Genomic DNA, 27159 nt, shown 5'->3' with positions numbered 1-27159 from the left:
GCTGTTTGCTGGGGACAGAGCTGGCGCAGTGCTGCTCGGCCCTGGGATCGGGCTAAGCCCAAAGCAAATATCTTAGTTCAGCACTTGCATTCCTGCAACCGGTGACCGATTTTGTGAATGATTAGAAGGCAATTATTTCCCCATGGCTGTAAAGCAGGGTGAAAAGGTCACAAAGAAGATGGTTTTACAGGTTCTTTGTTTTTCATTTCAGTTCCTTCCATACCACGTGAGCTGGCCACTTTTTCCTTCACTATTTTCTGTGATTAAAAACCAACCAACCAACCCAACCAACCAACCTTGTTCTATGGCTTTCTGCCACCCTGATGAAGAGCGCTGTAAAGAGGAATTTCAATATCCATTACAATAGCAGGAACCTATTAAAAGGGTGAGAAAACACCTAGATCTGTCTCCTAATTACTGCACGGTATCGAGGCGTAACCACTTTTGGGCTATGACAAGTATGTTTTTCTCTCTCTGCTTAGCATAAACACAACAGGTTGTGATGAGATTGGCTGGTACGGTCTCTCCTGTCATGGACAACAACAACAAAAAGAAATTCTGATCCTCTAAAGGGAAATTCTCAATGTCGTCAAATGCAGTGCTGCCTCCTGATGTTCGCAGAGTCACCCGTGTTGGAGCGATCCTGCAAGTTCTTACAGGTGAATACACTGCACATTTCCTAATTAATCCCACGGGCTCCCTCACTTCTCCCCAGCTGTCAGGCCTGCGGCTGTCCTTGCAGTGATGGAGGTCACTGGGGAAAACTGAGGGGGCAGCAAGTCTCGAGTAGCGGCAGTATGTTGGTAAAACTGCCTGGATCAGAGAGGAACACAGGTTAGCAGGGCTCTGTACTACCTGGGCTTTACAAAGCTCTGCTGGGGTAACACAGAAGTGTTCTTCTCACAGAGAGGGAAATGCATCTTCTGTGAGGTTTCTGGGGAACATCACTTCATCTGTGACCTGCTGCCTCAAGCAGGTGTCCCCACAGGCACCGGAGTGCAGATGCCAGCCTGCAGGGCCACAGCCACGGCCCCGCTCTCCTTGCTGAAAGCATCATTTTCCATCTGGTTCCCTGCAGAAACAGGGCTTATCAGTTGATTCCCCAAGGAAGCTGCCAACTTTGAGCAAAGTGCCAAGTCCCCAAGCTATGAAGTTCCTGCACAAGCAGCAGCGGCTGGTACAGGAAAGAGCCTGTATTCACTTAAATTATTAATGCCTTTGCTGAGAAAAAGGCAAGCAGAGCTCCTGCCCTATATTCCTTCAGCAACCAGCGGCTGGCCAGTGAGCCCGGTGGTTTTCCCAAGCCAGCTACGACGTGCATCATCTCTTGTCTGCTGTGGTGGCGCAAGGGTCACATGAGGAAGCTGGGGGTGCTGGGGTGGAGGTGGCATGTAGGCAAAGCCGCAGGAAGCCAGGCTGCTTCTTTCTAGTGCTCGAACAACTAGCTTGGAGGTGTCTGGGTTTCATTCTTTCTTCCCTTTAGACATGTGGAAGTCAGGACCTCTTGCTTTTAAACTGGTTTCTGATGGCATGTTTGGATTTTCATTCTTCTCACCGTAGAACCTGTGCTGCTGCCCTATGACGTACCTGGGCACGTAATTCACGGCTACACAACCTGATAAAATTCCCCTACAAAGGCCATCTGCCCATCTGGCCAGACTGCATTTTCCTCCTTTGTTCAGAGGGGCACGGATATGCGGTAGCTGCCCCAGGCACAGAGTGGTGCTGGCTGACTTGGTGTGCAGGAAGGCAGGGCAGGAGCCACATGTCCACCGACGATGTGCGAAGTACGAGGCTGTGGCAGGCACTGCCTGTGGAGGATGAGGTGCAGGAAAGAGGGAAAGGGGATCGGTGCTTTCAAATGGTGAGAAGGTACGCTGGAAAAGGCCATGAAACTGGCTAGAGAAAAGCAGAGATGTAGGGGAAAGCAGGTGTTGTTGAAGGAGACTGGTTTTGAGGAGTTGGCTGGTCACCTTCTTCTGCCATCCCAGCTTACTCATGATTTTCTCAGGAGTATATTGCAACGTCACCCTCCCCAAGTCATCCACTAGTCACACTTCACAAACAAACAAACAGAAATGCTTTGGTGGCACTGCCACCTCACCCATGCTGCAGCAACCTGACGGACAGGGTGGAATTTTGAGCCTCATGCCAGCTGCACTTCCCCCCTCTTGTAAGATTACCTCAGTGGATGTAAAAGCCACAGACACACCCAGCGCTATCACTGAAATGGATGCTGTAGTAAAATGCAAATCAGTCAAGGCCTCACTAGTAAACGAGACTGTGAATTTCAAACAAATTCTTGAAATTTCTGGATCTGGTCATTATGACTTGTCTGTATATAGGAAGTATAATTAATTACGGAATTGACTATTTTGGCATCTAGCCCATTAGACACTGCAATAAGCAACAAGCTCATTCCATTAGTTGTGGTTATCCCAAACCATAACCCGCTGCTGCCACACGGCCTGCAATGTCCCTTTCTTACCCTTGTCCCAAGAGAGCTTCGTGGACTGCTGAACGAGTAAACACCTCCTGCCCTGTTCTGAAACCTCTCATGGTTATGGAAGGAAAAGAGTATTGTAGACTTGGGTCGGCTGAATTAATGAGTGCAAAAAAAACCCTTCTCCAATCCTTGAAAATTTTATTGCTCAGAGAGACAGATATAAAAGTTTGATATGCTGTGTGATTAAAACATTTATAAAGTTAAAAGACATTCAACACATGAATGACACATTGTAGCTGCTGACTAATTTAAAAAAATGAAAAAGAGAACACTCATTAAATTGGAAATACAATCACAAGAGCTATTTCTTGAACAAATACCAACCAATAGGAGAACATAGCACAGTCAACCCATTTCAAGCATTCACTAGAGAGCAAGAATGAAGAAAATCTTCTATGAATTCCTGGAGCTTTTGACTCCTGTAATTATTTTCTAAATCATGTACAGCAACAACGTTAGCTATATTAACATTTTAGATAAATGGCCTGGAAAACTAAAACACAACAGAATAGTGTGAGCACTGAGGAGAAATAGGGGAGCAAGTGACTCAACTGTTTCGACAAGACAATTTTAGGTTAATTTATCATTTATCTGCAACAGGAGTTGCCTTTACCAGTAGTTCTTTCAAACCACAAGGCCATTAAAAGCTTTCACATGCCCTTCTGAACAGCAGTTAATCAAAGGCATATGTAAAGCAAACTCAAAGCATAATTTTTGCATGGAAAGATGTACCTGCTTAGCAAAAGCATTGAGAATAAGGTAGAGAGTGAGAGCCCACACGCTGCCAGGTCTCCATTTCTGCTGTTACCAGACTGACTAAATTAATACTACATGGCTGTGTCTACAGATGGCACAATCACATCTACTTTATGCTTGCAGACATTTCCTGGTTTAGCAGGGTCTGATTACTACCTTTTACTTATTCTGACTGAAGTCAGTCACAAACCAGGACACTCTAGAGGAGTTATGTTTGAAGCATGGCTCTACTCCGTGACATAACTAACTTCTGGACTACGAACCCATAATCAGAATCTACACAGAGAAAAAGCTTCCATTATCATTAACGATGATGCTCAGTTCTATTGCTGGAAAGTGAAAGGAAGAAAAGCCCTGTATTAGGGTCATTCATCATGTACTTTCTCAGCTGTGGACCACAGCAACTCTCTATTCTCTTAGTCACATCGGTCCTCTTGTACATCAACACTTCAGTAGAGCTGCAAGACCTGGAAAGTGTAGTTACATGTAGTTAAGCTATGCAAAGATACTGCCCAGAGAAATGCAGGGGAACACAGGAGCCTAACTTTGCCTTGCAAATGTCCTATTGCCTATTTTCCAGATGGCTCCTTAGCTTAGTTTAGAGGTTTGGCACTCAGTAGATCACTGACAGGCAATACGATAGAAACCTCACAACTAGTGAACTCATATGTCATGGTCCTCAGTGGAAACAGGGTTTTTGGCTGTTTTAACAGATCCAGAACCTAAAGGACACTTCTAATTACTACACTCCCTATAAAGACATCAACCTTGATTTTATTCAGTGGACACTTTGCTGTTGCAAATTACATATTCACACTTTTTTGTGGCATAGGGTGCACCAAGAAACTAAGAATTGTGCACAGTAGTAGACAAAAATAAAGAAAGCACAGTATGGAAATGCTGTGCTAAACTGCATATTAATAAATGGATGTCTTGCTGAAAAATAAACCTTTCACTTATCTACCTTACAGCCTTACTGGCAAATACACATTCTATCAGTCAGTAACAACTACATTGGACAAGAAAGCTACACTATTTTTGCAACACCAAAAGCAAATGCATTAGAACAAGTGACCCTGAGATTTATGTCCATATTCCTGGACGTAAGTTTAAAATTACAATATGATATGGTATCAACATTAACAACACCTTCCTCTTCATGAAACCAAGAAACACCTGAAAAACAATGCTGCTTCAACTCTGATAAGGATGTCTGCATTTAAAATCTGGTAGGTGCAACTAACCATGTCCTGAATCTGTTTTGAATAAGGATGCTAGCCTCGACTTACTCCTTTATGGTGTTTTTGCTGGTGAGAGTCCCTTGTTGAATCATCTAAAGACAAGTGACAGTTACAAAAACAGCAAACAATATTCATGTTTAACCATTTAATGAAAAATATTATTTTTAAAAAGCAGGGAGACTTTTCAAAGATACAAATGGGAGGTAGACACCTCACTTTAAGGTGTTTCAAAGGCCATTCATAATCTCCCTTAACACTTAATAAATGGCACTTGAATAACTATTAAATTGTCTAAATTTCAAAAATATGATGAAGCTAAAATGATAATGGTTATTGTGTTAAGTCCAAAGATAACAAAGCCAGAAAATTAGAGAGCCTGAAGTATATGAGCATATATAGGCACCTGTGAAGAACACTTTAAGAAGATATGAATAGTTGCTTGTGTTTCACTTGTGTGGAAACAGCACAGAATTAGTACTATTATTATTTCCCTGAGCAGCTCACATCAAATGAGAGAAGATCAGGATCAAACCCAAAATACCTATAAACATCTCCTCCGTGCAATTATGATTAGCCTGTTTTTCTGCATCGCTGTAGTGATGCCTGTATTTCAGACATAAGGAAACTTTGTCATGTATAGTCTACACCCAAGAAAAGAACGATAAACTCAAAGAAAAGAGACAAAAGCATACACTACTATGACACAATGAAGAAAAGTTAAAATTTCAAGTTGGAATCACTATAAATAAGTGATTTTTTGATAGTCCTCTTGAAATATTAATTCAGCTCAGAACAAATTCTGTGCTGAATAAAACCAAAGTATGTTTACTAAACATTATACCTCAAAATAAATTAACAACAAAAAATGTAAAAAAGAAGAAAAAAAGATTTAAGGTATTTTCAGAAAACTTAAGAGTTGACAGCCAATCCTGCCACATAGAATGCTCAAATTATTGCCTCAAAATTAGTGGTCCATATCTTATCAAAAGCCATTAAATAATCTTTACCTTCTTCTAATAAAAACAACATTAGGTTTACTTCTTTTTTTCATTTATCTTTCCTTTTAAAAGCCTATGGCTTAGTGTTCACAACGTAAAAACATCTGTAAATATACAAAAATAAAACTTAATACCAGACAATATAAAAAATGATAAATTGCGAAACTGTTACATTATGATTTAAAAGTACACCATAATTAACCTGTAGGTCAGAAGAGATGCTTTGATCCTGGACACAACTTCCACGATTAACTCCTCACCAAAGTCTGTAGTCTTCTTAACTAAATGAGAAATCGTTCATCCACCAAGGTTTTGGATGTCAAATTCTTCTGCCCGACTGTATTACGAATAAACCTGAATATCTAACAACATTTTAGAGAAACTGTATTAATGAAGAAGTACTTAAAACAGTATGTTTCAATACACAACATAAAATAACTACATATTGTATTTAAATAATAGATGAGTGAATTAGGTGCTTAACTGCCTTTAGCAATTTCAAAGTATCTTCCAATATCTTTTCACCTTGAAATATGATAAAATTGTGATTAATTTTAACAGAAATTTGTGTTTTCTACTGAGAGCTACTTGTAGCCTCTTTACTCATGACATGCATGTGAATAAAATTAAGCCTGTTTTCCAAAAAGAAAAAATAATGAGTAACTTTATAAGCTCTCAGTATAATCTTCTGTCACCACATACTGCTTACAGGGTTTAATTATCTAACTATATAAGCTTTCATGCCAACCCACATTTTAAAAATACAATTGTATTCTTAAATTGAAATTTACCTCCTGTTGCAAGTATGTTAGAATAGCTGCTAAAACAAAACTTTGGGAAGCCAGATCCACAATGGAGAAAAACAGGATATCAAAGATGAGGAGTGTTGTCTCATTGCCGTAATAGAGAACATCATCGAAAGAGTGTCCTTCGTCTGCAGAAAAAAAGAAATTTTTGAAAAATGATTATTTCTGTGAAGTACAGGTTTGTGAAGTTCATCAGTCCACACAGATAAAGCTGGTAAGAAAAATGAAACTTACAGCAAAAGGGTATTTTGAAAGCTAGTTATGGCTTTCCACTTAAGAAAAATACTACAAGCCTTTTCGCTTACAAAATGGTTTAATACTGACAAGAACAATAGGAAAAGCTCACATGTGCCACACACAACTTTGTTCACTCCAGAAGTCTCAATCAAATTGTTAAAAAAAGGCTGCCTTGAACAAGAGGCAGACAAAACTTCCTCATCACTGAGATTTTTAACAAGTGCTAACTCTGTGCCCAACTCAACAAAACAATGACACACATGCTTAAAACCTTACTTAAGAGGAGCTTCAGAGCATAGCGTTATCTTTGCTCATTTGCTAAACAGTCTTCCAGAAAATGGGTCTTTTAAGCTTAAATTACCTTTTTCCATTGTCAAAACAGTTTAAACCACTTATTAACTTCTTTGCTTTGTTACCAAGCACCGCTCTCGAAAGAGAAAACACTTAACTACTGAAAATAGGTTCTTTTCCTTCTTTCTGCTTTTTCAGAAGAATGTTTAATGCAAGCTTTATTGGCAACTGCATATTTTCATTACACCCTGTATACACCTGACTTCCATGAAATCCTGACTTGTATCTAAACTTCTGGGAGCTATGGCAGTCTAAACCATCAAACGATATATTCATATCAATGCTTGTGATGATGATGTTTGAAACGATGGCAGTCAAAAGACTAAAGCTGAATATTATATGATTGTCCCAGATACTGGTTACCTGGTAATATTCACTACTAAAGACAGCGCTTCGCCTTAATTGGGAAGGAGAGCCTGATCCTTTGATGAGTTACATGTAGCTCAGACATCTGGGATGAGAAAAGACATCACACTACAGCCATGGCTTCTATTTAGTCTGAAAGCATGTGCTGCATTCCAGACTATATAGCAAGGTTTGTGATTCAAACAAGGGGTTCAGCTTTTGCAGCCCTGGTGTCCGAGGGAGCAGCAGAAGTTCTGCACAGCTCAATAATCTAATTTGGGGATTGCTATTATATAAGGACAGCAACATATTTAGGATGTGTGATGGTCATCTGGTAATATCAATGGATTGGATTATGGTTCTGATAAAGTTTAAAGTTTCTGAACAGTGAGGCTGGAGAGCCAAGTACCTGAGGGACTCAAAATGAGGGCTTGCATTGTCACAGATCACTAGTTAATATTTAGGTTTCATGAAGGTAATGGCCATATTTATGATTAGGGGTAGAATAAGGGTCTGAACTAAGGTTTTCAAAGATGAAGCTTGGAAAGACTATGTTTTGATGGATTCTGATCAGCTCAGGGACTGAGGAAACAGACTGGCATCAGGCTCATACTCTTACTGGTTCACAGCTCATATCGCATTGCAATGTGGATAGTGACGCCTAGGCTGTATGTTAGAGGAGGAGACCACAACTCAGGGTTTCAGAACCTTGAAACCTTGAAGGTTGATACACGGTTAAGAGCTTTCACTAAATCTATTTTTACCACATGTACTTGGAAATACTTATGGCTAGGTTTAACATGGGCTTGGGATTCAGGATGGTGCATTGGAGAACCCAAGTCTCTGATTCCACATAGCCCCAGGGACCAGAATCAGAACTTGTGTCATCCCTGTTCCTGCTGAAATACTCATTTTGGTGTAGGTATCGGCAACACTTAAAAAGCTTCAAAATAAAATATTCAAGAACCCCAATTACTCAGTGCAGTCTGCAAAGATGTGTGGTATATTAACATCAACTATTCCACTAAAGCGTCCTCACTGTGATCAATATCCTCTTTAGAGAAATTGTCTTTCTGTATGTTTAGTTGTTTCATAAGCAACTTATTTCTATACAAAAACATAGCACTGAGCTATTTTAATATTGTGGCTCTTTTTTCCATTTACAAAGTGTATATGGGATCTAGTCACAGTAGCACTTCCTAAACATGTGTACTACTCTACACAGTATTTTCAGTTGTCTAAAAGAATAAAAAATTGCAATTAAGTGACATAATATAAACAGGGTAAGAAGATGAGAACACCTGTTAAATAATTCCCTTATAAACTATCATATTTAATGACACCTCTTGTTGTAAAATCCACTTTAGATTGTAAATCCTGTGAAATAAATCTACATCGAAACCTACATATCATAAGTGCAAATGCCAAGTCACAATTTTACCGTTGTAAAAAATACTTTTCTCTATTGGCTCCATGAACTCCATGCCTAGAATACGTTCAAGCAGCAACTTATCTTTAACAATATAATCCATTTCCTTATGAACCTACAAGAAAAGGAAAGACAAAAATTGTTTTATGATTACAAAGAAAATGTACTTGTTACAAAGTGGAGTACAGCTACTTAGACCTGTACGAATGAAAAAAGCACTACTTTATTTCGAGATAAAAACAAACACATAACAAAAAAAGGATTTGTCTTTTTTAAGAGCATGCTGTACAGCTGGACAGTACTCCAATTTTTTACTTGAGTGAACCACAGTTTTGGTTGCCATAAAGCAAGTCCTTAAGCACAAATGCTTGAAGAAAAATTACAGTCTTTCCAATTTACAATTTTTAGTCTCTACTTACTATAAATGTAATTTTCCTTAATATATTAATGTCAATACATACGTGATCAATAAAAGAACTGAGAAATTTGTTCATGGCATTGTAGGCCCTTGTGCTTTGTTCGAAAGTATTTGCAGATGAGTCCAAAAACCTAGCAGGACCACGTCTCTGAAAAATAATATGACCACGATTTCAGTGGAAAAAAAAATACATATTTTAAATAACATTTACAGAATAAAAATGTCTCACTTACTCTTGTTAGGGTTTCATGAATCCTGTCATACTGCAGTCTCATTTTTCTTGAGATGGAAATCTGAAATGTCTGACCATCTGTGTTTGGTAACAAACCTCTCTGACTACATAGGTTTTCCTACACAATTAAAACAATAATTAATGTCATACATAGACCAAAAAAAGTCAAAGGCTTTTCTTTTCCTCTCTTTCATGTATATAAAGTACTTGATATTTCTAAATATTTGAATCCATTGCATCTTTGGCTCTATTATAGCAAGATTTTCTTAGGACATGAAATCCTGACCCCTGCTGTCACAAAGTCATTCCTCTTTTTACGGATGTTCTTTTCATTACCTTCTAAAACACCTTTTAATGTTCATTCTGAAGCCTTTTGTTTCATGTTTATCATTTATTCTGTATTTTTCTGCTTTTTCTTGTGCTTTGGATTCCTGACTTTTCCATATCTTTATCAGGTAATTCTTAACAGATCTCAGAAATACGAAGAACATAGAAAATTCAACATCTCCATAGGGGAAAAAAAAAAAACAACACCTTTTTCCAAAATTATAATAAACTAAACAATTTTAAAAAATAGGAACACATTCAAGTCAAAAATTATATTTAAAAGATTCCTCGACATCTGAATGTTAATTTTCACACGGTTAGCTTTTTTTTTTTTCAGTTATCAGTAATAATCACATCCTTTGCCTAAAATAATTTCTTCCTACTTGTCCATACAAAAATGCAAGATGTCACGAAATTTAGTGCAAAGTGCTCCCGTTATGCACCAATCACATTAGACATTTGCCTGATCTTGCTAAAAAGATGCAACATACAACGAAAGAGAAAAAAATATTCAAATTAAGTTCTGTAAAGGTCAGGTTATGTCATCAGAAGAGGACAGACAGAACAAAATAATTCACTGGAAGAGCAGATGATTCTTTACTAGGAGTTTTTCAGATTTGTCTCTTTATGAAATCTTCTTAGTACACATCTTTTTGCATGCGGCCATGAGCTTATGAAAGGCTTCAAGACTAAAAAGCTCATGTATAAATATATGAAAAAAAAGTTAGAAAAACAGGAATTTTATATCTAAGAATTGTGAAGAAGAGAGAGAGAGTAGTGGAGAAAGGTGAAGAGCTAGTTATAAAAGAACTACTGAGTCACCTACTTGCCAGCCAACAGCTGGTATCTTTTAAGTATAACTTGGTATAATGTAATGCAAGAAGAGTTGATCCATAATGGAAACCTTTTTTTAAATTATAGTTAAAATTTAATTAGAAAAACAGACCAAGTGTAAAATTTTACTGCTTTTACTTACTGCTTCTCTCTTTAGGTTCATATTCATTTCCTCCATATTGGTATCTGCATGTCCATGCACAGAGCGACCATGGATGTAATAACCAAAGCAGCTGTGTGACAAGAGAAACACTGAAATCTAAAAGAGGTGGTGGAAGAGAAGAATACTGTCATTAAATACTATTTTTTCACAGAGATTGGTAATATCAGCCCTTCTAGAACACAAAATAAATAGGTACCAAAACACATATCCCAGAAAAATATTTAGCAACTTGTTTATCTATGTTTAACCAGAGACAGACAACAGCTCCAAACTTAGTTTATCAACAGCAAGGATCAGCATCTAATTCCACAGAACCAAAAAACAAACAAATATATTACCTTTTATTTCGATTCTGTGATACATAATACATATGCATCATTTCAGTTAAGCTCCTAGGAGGTTGTATATAATAGAATTTCATTCAGTGTGATATATTGCTTATATATCACGTAAGATACAAAATTAGCTATTTATACAACCCATGCACTACATGGACTTTCCATAGGAAAAAGTGGCTGAAAATTTTTTTCATGGCTGAAAAGGCTGATAAAAGGGGTTAAATCCTGTATTTTTAATAGGTTCTGGCCAAATGAACTAATTCAACCTGTTCTAACTGTACTCTTCTTGCAGTACAAAGCTCCAAGACTGATATTGAAACTAATGGAAGTAGTTCAGCTGTAAATGAAAGTGTTTGAGAAAGGTGGTAACTATTCAGGAGGCATAGCCATGAAGTTCAGCATTTGAGGGACAACCAGAAGCTAAGAGCAGAAACCGAACGTACACATATTAAACAAAGCCAATGCAGTCGTGCCTAGAAGACGAGTACTAAAATGCATACCAGTAGAAAGAACGACACTAAATGGTTCCATGCCAGATTTCTGTCGCAATTTGTTACTTTTTAATTCTGTATGAGCATATATAACCAATATAATTTGAAATAGCAACCTAAAAATCATGTCTAGAAGTACATATTGGTACTTAAGATTCCAGAATCTTTTTTCAACTAAGATTTAAATGAAATTTTCTTGTAGATTGCACCAATATAAAGCGAGCTGAAAGAAATATCACCTTTGGCTGTTAGCTAGTGATCTCTGAATAAATTACACGAATAGATATTATTTAATATTCTTTAAACTATCTTATGCTTTATTGTATTCAAAACATCACTGTACAAATAAAGAAATACTTACATTGCTCACACAACACAAATCAACAAATTGATTTAACTTGTCTTCAACAAATCTTTCATAAAACACAGCAAAAAATATAATCTGAAATAAACCAACCAGATTTTATTTTATTAGTTCATTGTATTTGACTTTATTTTATGAATTGTAAAGCAATTAACTTCAAAGTTTAATACCCATAAATTAAAGACTTCTGTCGTGGCCATCATTGCATAGGGATCTATGAAATGGGATTGACATCCTTCCCCTGTGAAATCAAATTGTAGCAATAACCTGATTTTTATTTCAAACGTGGGAGATGTTCTAAAGTTGCTTAAAACCATACAAAGTAGTTGCATAAATTCTCCCCTTTGGGGGATGAAAATTGTGACTAACAAAGCAATCTCTCATAGCTCAGAAGATTCATTTTTGGTTCTAATATTGTACTACACTAGAGAAGCTCAAAGTCTACATAAAGAAAAAAAGTTAAGAATATACTCAACACTACAGTAAGTAGCGTGGAGGGCCTAGTGATACGTTCTAGTTTCTGAGAAGCAGTCTGAAAAACTGTTACTTCTGTATGTCATACCTGGAGGAAGGCAATGGCTAACCATAGTGCAGCAGACACACCAAATCTTAAAATGCGGCTCCAAGGTGCTATGTAACTATCACTGCTTCTTGTAAGACTGGAGGAAGAATCCATTAAAGCCAGGTTTGAAAATCCCACCACCTGAAGAGATAAGAAGGTCAATACAAGAGCGTGAGGCAATGAATAGCATTAGTTACAACTTAGTTGTTTCTACCATAGCAGGAAATAAAAAGATAAAAAATCAAGAAAAACAGAGCTGGGAATAGCAGCATGTTCATTCTGATACAGCCCAGTTGTGGGATCCAGTATTATTACTGAGAAACATAATTAAAAACAAATTATACATACATAAGTTGATGTATAAATATACAAACATACACAGCTAAATCTCATGACAAGTCACCACTGACTTTTGCTGAAACAGTCCAAAAGATTCTACTGATAAAGACTGTAAAGGGGTCTTATTTCAGCCAAACTTCAGCCTTCTGGTCCTAGATATTCCAGAGTTAATATATTTTTTGTTTTCAGATGTAAGAAATTGATTTTTTTGTGTTTTTTTGTTTGTTTTTGTTTTTCATTGAACAGAAACACATTTCCCTCTACTGTCCTTATAGCTGAATCTATTTTAAATAAACTATCTAGAAAAAGTTCCCCAATCAAAATGATGAGAGAAAAATTAGGCATTGAAACACTTAAGAGGTGAAAATTTGTGAAAATCATTCAGAACTGAAGCTGCAATAGATATTTGTGGTGGGGTGACCCCACCACATCAGGATGAGGCAGATAATAGGATGAACAAAAGCAAGACAACTTGTGGGTCAAAACAAAGATTTAATAAGCAAAGAAATTGGAAGGAGAAAGGAAAAAAAAAACCACACACATACAAAAGAAAAAAAAAAGTGATGCAAAGCCAGTCACTAAGTACCTCCCACAAGTAGACAAATGCCCAGCCAGTCCCCAAGCAATGGCTACGTACCCAAAACACCTACCCTAATCATTTTTGTTTTTATTTTTTTTGCTGAGCATGATGTTATATGGTCCCTTTGGTCAGTTTGGGTCAGCTATTCTGGTTGTCCCCTCTTCCCTACTTGCTGCGGGGGGCACGGTGAGAGACAGAGGAGACCTTGATACTGTGCAAGTGGTCTTCAGGAACAGCTAAAACATTCCTGTGCTATCGCTGTTGCAAAAAATCCAAAACACAGCTCCACATGGGGCGCTATGAGGAAATTTAACTCCATTCCAGCCACACACAGTGCAATGTTCAAAACCTTAGTTTTGCTGCTAGTGCTATCTCCTCTATCCATACAGTCAACACTGCAATGATGACCAGTGCCGGCCAGAGGCTGCTTTGGTGCCAGACATACGGCCTAAGGCAAGGGAGACTCCCTCTACGCTTTCCTACTTCCTCCAACTGATAATTTTCCAGGCTTCTTTTCTACTACTGTACAGCCTGGCACCATGATGAATGAGAGCTGAACTGTCACTTTATCGAAACTGGTAACTGGAGTATTTTTAGCCTACTATTTAGGTTAAAATCTTTCATGACTTCCTCCACTATCAGTGACAAGAAAGGGACTTTTCCAGAGGTAAATTCACAGCAGGAATTACCAAGCAAGATGTAAAAACGAGTCTCTCCCTGCTTGTAATAACAGGAGCCTAAGAAGATTAATGAGGATGCCAGTTAAGTTTTGGGAATACTTGCTCTCTTTTCTCTCATTCTTTCCTTGTATCATGGCACTGAAGTTGGTTCTGGCCTGTATTTACCAAAAATACTGAAGTATTTAAAGAGAAATTTATATTTTTAACTCTTTAATTTAAAAGAAAATAGAAAATTCAAAACCAGAAATATTAAAAATCATAAATAATAATCAAAAACCATAAATAATAATCAAAAAATATTAAAGGCATGTAAGAATATGTCAGAGAACTTCACATGAACAACTATATGCTTTAAGAGTGCTTGCCAAATTAAAAGTGCTTACCAAACAGTCCAGAAGAAATAAAAGAAAATTATTTTGAGAAGCTAAAGCACAATTTCTCACATATCCTTGAGTTGTAACTAAGGCATACTGCCTCATGCTATGACATCAGAAACAGAACTGGCACATTTCATTTCCTGCTTTATAAAAGGTCACTATAGCAAATTAGCAGGAAGTAAGCTCCTGTCCAGATAAATATGGAAGCAGAAATAAAGCTGCAGACTGTGGCAGGAGGGAGCAAGTAGGCAAATAAAGAAGTGAGTGTGTACACAAATTTATCAGCCTCTTAAGCCATTTAGGGTAACTCATTAGCTTAAAAAAAAATAAAACCAACAAAGGTCTATAAGGTAATTTAAGTTGTGGGTTTTTTTAATGTTCCTTAATGAACTAGTGCAATGACACATACATACATACACATAAAAAAGGTATCAAAACAGTTATATATCTTTTCAAGCGAACTTGAAGGTCACCCACTATTACCACAAAAACTGCAAGAATTAAAATACAGACCATTATGTCAAACTTTGGACGTGAATCAAAAAAAATAATAAAAATAACAATTATAAGTGTAGTAGTAATACCTCCAGAAAAAAAAGAACTGCAAGCACTTGAAAGAGGGGATTTATCTTCCTCACTGTCTGAATTTCGTTCCATTCATTGGCTATAAAGTATGTTCTCCATATGCTCACTGGTGCAGCAGCACTTTTTACTATACCTTCACCTAAGAATAATAAACACATAATAAAGCTCTGAAATTTAACACTTGAGAGCAATATGAGAATTTAACCGAAGTTGTTTATACAAACAAGCGTAGCTGGAGTTACCTTCAACTGCTTTAAGAACTTTGCCCTTAGGTCTTTCCCAGTCAATAAAAAAAATATCTATAGTAAGTTGCGAAACCAGTAATTGTAAAAATTGCAGAGCCTATGGAAAAAACAGGGATAGAACTCAAAATAGGAACAGCAAAAGCATAAAGGCAAAAATGAAGTAATTGTCATTGCACGTTATTCATTAAACATAACAAGTAATATACTTGACTACACTTGAAATTGCAACTTCATTACTAAGATTTGATAGATAAATATATATACATTTTAATTAAAGGCCTGGAATAATGGTAAATCATGTGACAATGTCTAGAAGTATTAACAAAATATATATAAATTCCTATGGAGAAAATTACTTAATTCTTAATTGTCTAACTGTTCCCATTTATGCGCTAATGAAATGTACTGTTCAAGATGCTTAAGAAGCCTACTGAAAATGTACAGAAGCATATGCTAACATTTCTTTAATACCTGAGGAAAAAATGCTTACCTTCAGACTGAAAGCACATGCTATGTATGTAACAAAAGCTTTTTCTTGAGAAGGAAGTGGCAAGAGGACAGAGACAAACTGCTGAGCCTGTAATTGAGAAGCTACATTGAAACACTATGGAAAGCATATGTAACAACACAGTACTTGCTTAAAAGTGAATACCTTTTTCAGAAAAAGACCAGTATTTAATGTGCAACTGTTTCAAATTGTAAAATATTTTAACTAACTATTAATGTGACTGCAAGCACAATGAAACCTATGGGAAAGAAAGAGGTGATCACAAAAATTTAAGCACACAAAACAGAATATTGTATATAACTTGCCTCAATAGTCTGACCAGAAAGGCAAAGAAAAAAAAGAGAAAAAGAAAAAACAGAAATGAATTTTTGTGCAAAAATGAATGCAGTATTAATAGGTATTTGTAACAGCAAAATCTGGTAAAACACTTACTTTGAAGAACACAAGCCAATAAATTCCTGTGCCCACTGTGATGATAAAGAAAACGTTGGCAAGGTCTCCAGCATAAAATAGTAAGAACTTCAAAACTGTCTGCAATTATAAAAGCACACTGTACAAATTAGTTAAGTAACATATATACACACTTCTATAAAATATGATGCAGCTCATACTACAGGAGCCCCTAGTACTGAAAAGTAGTCCCTGACAGCATTTTTCTACTGTGGCCGTATATTTATGGTACGTTCAGTATCTGAAACTTTTATGTGCTAGTCTTTGTTCAGAGAAGAATGAGTAAGAATGAATATGAAAACTACAACTCTATTTATAAATACCCTTCCTTGTGAGCTTTTTTTTTTCCTTTTTTTTTTAAAGCAGAGCTATTTCCTGAATGACAACATCAGAATCCAAAAAAATACAAAAAGCCTACTTCCTCAAGTGACCCCAACTCCAAGTCACAGTTCTATGCAGCTAGGCTAGAAATTACTTCAATTACCATAAGAAACAGAACAGTTATATCACAGGGAATGACAGCAAAGGTCTCCTTTAAATAGAAGAAAACATGACTCTCTTTGGTTTACCAGCTATTTATACCTGCAAGTCAATTACAGAGCTTCCTGTACGCCTCTTCCAGCCCGCAGTCTTGAGAAGGGACCATAACACTGCGAGCCCACCTAACACACCCAATGCGATCTGAAGAGAATGAAAAATTATTTGTAGGTATTTTTATAAAGACAAGATACAAGCAAATCATTGTATCAACAATTAAGGAGCAACGCAACTTACATCAGTCTGAATCTGAGCCTCCGACTGATTCATCTCATAATTGACCGAGAAGGAAACCTGAATATTAAAATACAAAAAGTAAATATTTACAAAAATTCTTAAATGCTACAACCATTATAATTAGTAGTGGTGTTCACATTTTTTAGTTGGTGGGGATTCCTATTTCGGGCTACTATACAGGTGCAACATATGTTTTTTACTGTATACCTCCTCACCTGGTGTGCTACAGTAAGCGCAGTACTAGCACGTGTTCTGCTACATTTAGTGCTGATTTTACCAATGGCAACCCAGGGGATGGACCCAATCCACCTCCAAATTAAGAGCTGCATCTGATTATATAATCTTTTCAACCGTGCATACATTTTTTTCCCTTCTGAAAGGAGACACCACAGGTTTGATACTTTCCTTTTGTCAGTGTTGATTAAAAGTAAGTTTAATGCAATTGCACCACTATACAAAATCGTAAAATGAGCTCTTACATAGCTCAGACACTATTTTTTTCTAATTTGAATGAAATAAAAATTGTCACATGGGGTCAAAATTGTTCTCTCTAGATATTTACCCTAAGACCTAATTGGCTTTGGTCTAAAGGTTTTGTACAAGGAAGAGAAAATCTTTGTCTTGGTTTTACAGCACTGTGGCTTGAGTCTTTGTTGCTGCAAGGCTAAAGTTAACACCTGTATGATAATGACTATTATTTTTATGTATTTTACGTATTTTGATTTAAAAATGAATCAGGACAAATTAATAAGAAAATACTTTGAACTGCTTTGTCTTAAAAGCTTTAAGTTTTAGTGAAAAAAATACAACTTCAAAACTGAGCTGAACTATAAACTGCTTAGTTTTTTTACAGCCCCCAACGTGTTCGCTCAAGTGGAATTCCAACAAAACGAAAAGTATGATTAACAAATCAGATCAATTAAGATCGCACAAAGATCTCACCATCACACTCTGGGTGTCAGGGTTTTGGACAAGCACGTCCGTGTAAGCAATAGTAATTAGAGGTGGGTAGATAGTTCCTCTCTGAGTATGGGATACCAAACGAATGCTGCAGAAATACAAACAATATTATTTAAAAACAGAAAATGGATGAGCTGCTTGGAAGGTATTGACTGAAACTTGTACTAATAGGAAAATACGAAACAAAGAGAACAATCTGATCAATAAAATGTGCGTTTCAAACTCGGAGACATGGCAATTCACATTTTAAAAGCAACTCCAAAGGCACGTACACAAACAGACAAAATGAAAAGCTCGTGAGAATTGTTCATTTGTAAGAAAATGCCTGAATCAATCTTCACCTACTATTCACATTAAAACAGTTGCAACTGAAGTCAATTGCAAAAGGCGACTTATTCCAAAACATTACAGAATGATCTTTTCTATATTTATTTTGAATTTCTGTCACTGTTTTTTTCAGGGGGGATGACAGATGATGACACAGAGGATGACACATCTCTCCTAAGGTATATAAACTAATCCTTATTTTTTGAAATAGTGTAATATGTAACTCATGGCAAACGGGAGTTAGTACACTAAATTAATCTTCAAGATGTTTACCTGTATGGATAAGCACACATTGCTAGACAGCAATCTCTTTAAACTACAACTTCACAATAAATTTTGAAGAATTTTGAAGAATTTTGAAAGAAATTTCAATTTTGTTTAGAAACGTCAATTTTGTTTAGACAGTGATCTCAGAGAAAGATGTTATATAGAGAAGGAAAAAAGATGTTCTAAAACATATTCCACTTCAGATTAACAAGCAGTAATGACCCTAAAAGGTAGTCTCACACTTTCAGCTGAATGACTACAAAACCCTTCTGGATTGTATGACAGCACCTATAGGCAACAGCTATAAAAAATACTGCAAAAAAAGAATATGGAATATGAAGAGCATCCTTGAACAATCAGCAATATACACATTGAAAAACAATTAGCAGAGGAGTTGTTAGATCTTCCCAGATGACAACTGCTAATAAGAGTTTACTGAACGCTTGCAAACCTGCATTATGCATGCATGGTCTGATCCATCTTAACTGAGAAGCAACCACAGCAATCTTAACCCTCACAAGTCAGTGTTAGGTGTTCTTACTTATCAGAACAACCTACGGAAACTCTTGCTATCTCCAATTATACAATGGAAAAAGCAAAATGGGACATACTAGAAACAACATAAAAAAAAAGCCAACTTTCATTTAAGAGACCACAAAATGCCGATTGCACAAGATTGGCTTTATTTTCTATGTACAATATATTTTATATGCATTTACTTACCTTATTGCTATTTTGCTAGCAATTCGAACTACTTTTGGTAGTTTTCCCAAGTCATTCTCTTTTCCACTTAGTGCATCCACCAAAAAAAATCGACGAGTCAAAAGCCAGTTGTTCATATTGCTGCCTTTGAAAAAACATGACAGAGCCATGTAATATTTTAAAAATTAATTCAATACATAAAAGGAATGAAATCTACTAAAAGCAATATGTATTCAGGATGTAAAATTATTTATTTTCAACTTACAGAAATATATAATAAAATTAGATAACCTTTTTGTGCATAGTATTGATTGAGCCAGTGTATTCAACTAAAGCTTGCACATAACACTATCAGAACCTGCCCACAAAATGATAAATTCTTAAAGCAGAAACAAGCTATGGTGAACTGAGTTATCTCAAAAAACTACTGAGTATCTGTAATTAATACAAATTCTTTGTACTTGAAGTTATTCAGATTATTTAAATTCAAAGAAATGTTACTGTGATATTCTTACCTTGATTCACATACATTTCCCGGTACTGAAGATTCAAGTTTAAAACTGGCACAGCCCAAAGATATTGTCCATTGTCACCGTTATATTCAAGGAATAGGTCATAAAAGATGGGATTAGCAAAATCCAGTAAAATCTTGGAAACAGAAATCTTGCACTATGTGAAAAAAAAAAGTTAGAATAAGACCACTTTCTGCCATTTAATAATTTTATCAACTTGTGGGTTCTTCCCCTACAAAATTACTGTGAAATTTGTTCTACGCCCTTTGCAAAAGACAAGGCATTCCAGCTATTTGCAAGTGATTGTGAAGTACTAATGATTTTATACAAACCTCTTAAAAATGACTGCAATTGACCAGAATGACTAATGAGGAAAATGAAGCTCTACTAACATTCCTTCTCTTATTTTTCAACACGTTCGGAAAAAATATCCTAGCAGCTTTCACAGACATAAAATTTGAAACAGCATGAACACTTAATTCATGGAGCATCGTGTCTGGTGCTGAGCTCATCAGCGCAAGAGAGATATGGAGCTACTTGATATAGCTCAGTGCAGGGCCACAAAGATGATGAAGGGACAGTTACACCTCGCCTATGAGGAAAGGCTGAAAGAGCTGGGACTGTACAGCCTGGAGAAAAGAAGGCTGAGGGGGGATCTTATCAATGTCTACAAATACCTGAAGGGAGGGAGCAAAAAGGACTCTCTTCAGTGGTGCCTGGTGAGGCAACAAGAGGAGGTTCTGTCTGAACACCAGGAAGCATTTCTTTACTGTGCTGGTGACTGAGCACTGGCACAAGTTTCCCAGGGAGGCTGTGCAATCTCTGTGCTTCAGCTTATGGCTAAACTCCAGAGGTCCTTCAATATGCACTGACTTACTGGTGACACATAAAACAACTTAATTCAAATACTCAGAAAAGCATTTTATCTCTTACTTACACTTTGTTCGTAAGTTGTTCCAAATGTATAAGCTGCATTCAGTTTAGCCTGGGTATCAGGACAAAGCTGAACAAAACACAGTAATGATTAGGGTAATTCAAAGATATCATTTTCTCACATGAAATATTCACGGGTACCCCAAGCAGTTATGTATTCACAGTTCTCATAAAAGATACACTGAGCTTTATTCCATACTATTTTTTTAAGAAGAGAGGGATTAATTTTGAAGAGTAAACCGCATTATTTATAGTAGCAATATAGGTGTTCTTAAAATGCTGTTTTAACTTATTCATGCTTGCATAGTATTTTCCAATTTCATCACTAGCTTAAATAACCTGTTTTCTCAGACACTAGTTTCCTCAGAATTTAGGAGGTGAAGCAAAAGAGTTCATTCTGAGACAGTAACAAAAGAAATAGCAGTCACTATCTAAACCCTGAATGCCAACTGTTCTTCTGTAAATACTGAAGCATTTGAAGTGACATACTCCAAGGGTGACATGAACAGCCTAGAAAAGGGCATGGACAATTCCCAGTTGTTTTTGCCAATGTTCATATTGTTGCCTGCCTAGGGAATTGCTGAGAGTGCCTAGACTATCACTGGTCTGCTAAACAAATTCTGCTCTGTAACAGTTCACAGCAACCAGTTTCTGCTAACTGTTAGGCTAATTACTATTGCACTTTCCACTTGCTTCTTCCTTGCATTTTTCACACCCTATACAGCATGGTACTGCTGAAGTGGAATGTGTGTGTGTGCTACTGAAATCTGAGGGTAGAGTGGCCAAGGGTACTCTGAATCTTCTAACCAGTGCTCCCTATTTCCTTGTGAAGTCTCCCAGAGACTTGTTACAACTTCATGTTATAAAAAAGCCAGGTAGACAGTGGCCAATGTGTATGCTCTATATTTCAAACAAAAAAACAAAAGTCAGCCAAAAGAATACGGGGTGCTAGATTTGTTTTCCCAAGTCTCTTGGCAACAATATAACCACTGATTTGCTTTGCATTCCCATAATGTGTGAAAACAGTAGCAGCATCCAACAGGGACATGCACAGAGAATATGCCATAAATATATGTGGACTTACAGCTAATGAATACACATTTCTCATCAAGAAAAAGAAGGCTAATAATAAATATGCACACCGATAACAGTATGATGCTGAACGCAAGAAAGAGACACTTGGTTCTAAATGACTACTGCCGTTTCTCCGAACTTTCTGATATTCCAAATTGATACTGGTCCAATGGATGAGGACAATGTTGCTGAGCTTATACTCTTCAGTTTAGAGAGATCACCTTGAGCATGAATCAAGGGCTATGTTCCCTGATCTAACTCTATGATTATCTTACGAACTGTCACTACTGTAGGAATGAAACACTTGGCTTTTGTTTCAAGGCTTTGGCTAAAGGCATTCAGAATGTTACACTATCAAAAAAGGCAATTAAAATCAAACCTACTTGTAGGATGCCTCCTTCCAAACTTTGCCACTGAAGAAAGTTTCCTGCTGCATCATATGAGGCTGCAATAAATTGCAGTTTTACATCCTAATGACGAAAAAAAAAGACAAAGAAACAACAAAACCAACACATAGTGGGCATACACATTTTAGGTACTACATTTTCATTGTTTGATGCTTCCCTGAAACTTTCATCATAATGCTTCATTTTCTCCCCTTTGATTTTTTATTTTTAATATTGCTTTTGGTATTTTACTTTTACTTTTTAACGTAATTTTCCATTCGTCTACAGTCTCACTTTTTACTTGGATTTTTTTTGTCCCCAGAATGACAGATTCTAAGAGGATGACTTAGTTTCACTTGAGTCTATATGCACAATTGCAGACAATCAGACATTTGCTCTACTCAAATTCAAAGTCAAAACAAATTATCTACAACCTAAAAGCCACGTAACTGTAGTACTGCTGTACTACCACCTGACCTACATTAATTCAACTACTTTAGCATTTGGTGTTGATTACACTGAGCTTTTTTAACTTTACAGAAAATTTTATATTTGAACATACTGCTTGACAGAAATGAAGCGTGGCATATACACTACTTATTAAAAGCCACCCTAACACCCAGAAAATTGGTTCTGCTACTGATTAAGAGGAAACAAAAAGAGGAAATAAAGGTCAGCATGGCTTGCCCACTTTTTTTTTTTTTTTTTTTGAGTATGGAAATGTTGCTACAAAATGGAATAAGAAATCTGGAACAACATCATAATAAAGGATGACAATTTTGACAAACGGGATGCCTATTGTCAGTATATCAGTATGAACTATACATTAAAGTGTTTGCATGTTTGAGAGATGCTTAAAAACTAGACACATAAAGTAAGGTGTTGAAAGAGATAAAGATTCAGAGTTCCAGGTGTGTCATTTTTCGCTCACAAGGGATCCTGGTTTTGTAGCCAAGTGAGTGTAAAAAACACTGCTTTAAACTTAGTGAAAAAGAACACGAATCCTACTTCTTGATTTCTGCTAAGAGAGGCCTGTGATGACCTATATTTATCTCAGTGTTGGTACTCAAGGGCAAACCTACCAAAACTAACAAATACCTAGACATTTTGTTTGACAGTGATGAGACAGCTCAGTCCTAACAGTAACAGGTCTTTTTCTATCTGGGAGGGGTGGATTTAGTCCATCACACCAACCTCAAATTTTCATTTCCTGTAGGTATGTAAAAAGTGTTTTATTTTACAGGCCTTTGTTATTAGAATTACTAGGACCGAAAGAATCTATTCAAATTAAGTATGTCTACACTGATAGACATGCCCTAAATTAATCAGGAATCTATGCAGATTTCTGATTAATGTGTGCCTTGGACCTTCAGCATTAAGGTGAATAATATTTTTTTTAATTGTTAAAGCAGAAGCTGCACTGCAACATTGCAACTTATTTTAATTCAAAACACAAACTTTTACGGCTTGTCTGAAAAAATGCTTATTTTTTGAGCCAATAGGAAGAAAAGCTATGTTTTGCAATATAACTGACAAATGGGTTATCATTAGTACTACCCACTTTGTGTGATTAATTTAATTTGAATGAACTATTCCAGTTCTACTAATTTTAAAATGAATCTGTAAAATAAAATGAAAATTTTGGACAGGAGCTATAGACTGAATCCATCTCTGATATAACTCAGCTTGCTGAGATCTGTAACAGCAATATTAAAGTTGTACAAACAGAAATGTGTGTGTAAGCACCAGAAACAAGAGAAGGAAAGTGTTAAATAGTGTGTAGCAAGAATGAAGCATACTGTGTTCCCAGCAGTGAAATTGAGGAATGAGTTGTGATAAAACCACAGATCAGACAACTTGTCAGCAATAACTCTGCATCCTGGCACCAGGAAAATGGCAGAAAAGTTATGGCACATCCTGTTTACCCTTCTTTTTCCAATTAGCTCACCAGGAAAACTGAGAAAAGCTGTAAGGATGTATATATTTTGAACAAGGGAAAGATACACAAAACCTCTTTGCCTCAGATTTATGGAAACTGAAGTAAACAGTACCCTGAAGCAAAGGACAATGCCAAAACAACTATTAACTTCTAAGGAGCATAAAAGATCTGCCTGAATATTAGTTCATCACTGACAATCCAGAAGAATCCTATGGACATAACAAAGACTTAATAGCTGGCATCCCTTGTTCCCTGTGTCACACACAATTGGTCCTGGTCTGATCACACAGGCACACACGTCCTTGCCTTATAAGAAGTGGGTATAAAAGTGTGAACACAGGAAATGTGTGTGCAAGTGAGTGTGAATCAGTAAAATCACCCTACTTAAGAGATTTTTTTTTACATAAACACACCTTCCTCTTCCATTAGATCTCTGAGTTTTGTTACACTAGCTGCCTAAAAATGATCTTTGGTGGACCTACATCTGCAACAGATCTGAACCTTTTAATGTGATTATGTCCTCTTCCTGATGTCTGCTTCCCCACGTCTAATACCCAACACTTACCCTACTTTTTCCTTTAAAACTGAAGACTGTAGGGAAATGATTTGTCTCAAGCACTTGGGATGCTAAACCTGGTTGATCACCGTAATATAGCCATGGAAGATTGTGTCTCCTGAAAAAAATGACAATGCTGTCTCTAAAGAAACATAATGTTTTAAATCAAAGAACACTTAGAATAATAAATTCCATAAACACTATTACAGAGTGTACGTAATGGAAAAGGTTAACTTACCAGTAGGCTATTGAATGAACGATGCCTAGCCTTGCTGTATTGGCATAAATATACTGAAATAAACCGCAGGCATCCGTACTTGAAGAACTCAGTGAGTTCATATTCATCACACACATATTTCCAAGAGCTTGGCATGCAGTTAGATTAGAGTACAACTGTAGTGGAGAAACACAGGAACACAGAAAAGTATTTATGAGCCTCAGTTCATAAAATAAAAGAATAAAAGACATAAAATTGATGTTATCTTTAACAAGCAATTCCTGAACCCTCATTTTTACTTGAAAGAGATTTTGTCTTGCCGACATCTAATATTTTCTTCCAGTTATTCAGGTTCTACATTTTTAAAGGTCTGCAGATGGCAGCATGGAAAGAAACTTTTTCAGAGTTTATTTTCACTACATCAGCTAGATGATATGATGTGACAAAAATGTCAAAATCTGCACTTGAAAAATACAGTTAGAATCAAAATGTTTAAAACCTCTTAGGCCGTATGACAAAGATGACTCCATCAAAGACCTAGGACTGGCAACATATTATAGTCATATGTATCATAAATATTCTCTTTTCAGTTTTAGTACTTACTCTAGCCTGCTCTTCCTAAACTATGTTGTATTTATACCATTGTTCAGTTTTGGCAAACAAGCTGCTGCCATGTGAAACATATCTGTATGCAGATGGATTGTGGCACTAGTATTAACTAGCATTATCACCTACTGCCTTCGTGTGGGTCAGATGAGCAGCTGCACAGACATTCATGCAGCACCTCAGAAGAGCTCAGCAGGCTGAAGCAGACAAGCAGGATAAACTTAGGTAAGCGATGAGGATATTCTCAGTTCTTGAGAATGAAGGAAATGAGCAGAATACATCTCGGAGATGTGGGTATGAGATGGGAAGAAAAGGTGGGTCATGAGAAGTCAAAGAGTGATTTTCAGGAGAGGAAAAAGGAAGAGGAAAGAGGATGTGTTATAGGAGAGTTGGTAAAAATGAGACAGAGGCTTATCTGCTTCAAAATTGTGCGTGATTCTGTTGCTGAACCCACACTTCCATGACAGTTACAGGTACCCAGAGCAATATAATGTTAAATAACATTTGCATGCATAAATCAAAGCAAACCTAAAAAGGAAAAAGGATGGTTCTGTGGTTATTCTTCTTCATCACAAAACAGAATTAATAACTGAAAGCCAATTAAGAGATAAAGACCAGCTGCCAAGTACTGGATATGTAAGAAGGTAATTTTTGAGTGATCCCTTATGCAATATACTCAATAGTTCATCTAACTATGACTACTGCAGGATATTTTTTAAACACAAGGTATATATATCTTTGTGTAGATTCCAGCCACAGAGACTTGCATTACCACAGACTACTGCTCAGTACTCTTTGTAAGCATTCTGTCTATATATTACTTTCTTATCTACTGTCATCTCAAAATAAGGTTCTTTAATAATAAGCACAACTAACTTCCACAAATTAAAGTCTCATGTCTTTTATACAAAGTACTGCTTCTGAATAAAAAAGCAAACTGGAAACATTAATGAAACTCACCCAACAGGCAGAGGCTGAGGCCTGCAGGTTTTTCAGAAACCAGGCTGATGTCAATGTTACACCCTGTAAATAAGGAACTGTTTCACTGTCTTTGTTCAGAACAATTAACCCAACACAAAACAGTCTGAAAAACTGTCAACTAAGAGATGCTACTTGTTTTCTAAGAGATTTCAGTCCTTTGTAAATGTCTAAACCAAACTATCTCATTTCAAAACCGAACCATTATGAAATAATTTGTTTCACTTCACCAAGTTAGACAGAATACATAGAACAAGAATGGAAATACCTAAATTTTTAAAATAGAATCTGTGACAAAGAAGTTTTCTTTACTGCACAAGGGAAGTACTAATGATTGCAAGAGTAAAAAGCTGACTGGGCGGTAAATTTAACTCAGAACAAAAACTGCCATATTCATTATTTCACAACTTGCCTTTTATAATTCCTCATATTTGTTGAAAACACAGGTTTCATACCCACTGTAAGCAACCGAAAATACATGTTTTCAATAAGATATTATTTAGAATACTGCATTTTCAAAAAACACAACTAGTATGTGTTGTCAGGAAAACTGAAAATTGCTTTTTTTTTGGACAGTAGATATAACTAAAAATATCCCCTCGATCTTTTAAAACTCCTTTAAAATATGTTATATGAATGTTAATTTTATATTAAAAAAAAAAAAAAGCCCAGAGGCTCTCATGAACTCTTCAGCATTTTTTGTGATACAAGGACGTGTTTTAAATGCATACAGTAAATACAATAGACCACATAATACTTGTTTTGA

At 36.4% G+C, this 27159-nt stretch overlaps 1 protein-coding gene and 1 long non-coding RNA gene across 2 annotated transcripts in view; one reads left to right on the top strand and one right to left on the bottom strand.

Moving 5' to 3' along the window:
• The first annotated feature begins 2 nt into the window (after positions 1-2).
• LOC106030516 (uncharacterized) lies at positions 3-2865 on the top strand. The gene is made up of 3 exons (XR_001203798.3): positions 3-385; positions 483-659; positions 1561-2865. It is a non-coding gene; the product is annotated as an uncharacterized lncRNA (long non-coding RNA).
• Positions 2866-4563: 1698 nt separating this feature from the next.
• TMEM67 (transmembrane protein 67) overlaps positions 4564-27159 on the bottom strand; it is a 29623-nt gene continuing 7027 nt past the window's right edge. Inside the window, exons 7-28 of the mRNA XM_048075268.2 lie at positions 26376-26438; positions 24831-24985; positions 24602-24710; positions 22095-22181; positions 20642-20707; positions 19708-19861; positions 19214-19337; positions 17879-17984; positions 16937-16993; positions 16745-16843; positions 16145-16243; positions 15695-15781; positions 15202-15301; positions 14959-15098; positions 12399-12539; positions 11834-11914; positions 10623-10739; positions 9321-9437; positions 9131-9235; positions 8682-8784; positions 6293-6435; positions 4564-5863 (exon numbers count right to left, since the gene is read on the bottom strand). Of these exons, the coding sequence (XP_047931225.2) occupies positions 5783-5863; positions 6293-6435; positions 8682-8784; positions 9131-9235; positions 9321-9437; positions 10623-10739; positions 11834-11914; positions 12399-12539; positions 14959-15098; positions 15202-15301; positions 15695-15781; positions 16145-16243; positions 16745-16843; positions 16937-16993; positions 17879-17984; positions 19214-19337; positions 19708-19861; positions 20642-20707; positions 22095-22181; positions 24602-24710; positions 24831-24985; positions 26376-26438 (2334 nt within the window). The 3' untranslated portion in view covers positions 4564-5782. The remainder of the gene's footprint in view (positions 5864-6292; positions 6436-8681; positions 8785-9130; positions 9236-9320; positions 9438-10622; positions 10740-11833; positions 11915-12398; positions 12540-14958; positions 15099-15201; positions 15302-15694; positions 15782-16144; positions 16244-16744; positions 16844-16936; positions 16994-17878; positions 17985-19213; positions 19338-19707; positions 19862-20641; positions 20708-22094; positions 22182-24601; positions 24711-24830; positions 24986-26375; positions 26439-27159) is intronic.

Source organism: Anser cygnoides, chromosome 2 (assembly GCF_040182565.1).
Source record: "Anser cygnoides isolate HZ-2024a breed goose chromosome 2, Taihu_goose_T2T_genome, whole genome shotgun sequence".
In the NCBI taxonomy this organism is placed as follows: domain Eukaryota; kingdom Metazoa; phylum Chordata; class Aves; order Anseriformes; family Anatidae; genus Anser; species Anser cygnoides.
Note: the sequence above shows the minus strand (reverse complement) of the source record. Positions and strands in the feature narration are given on the sequence as shown.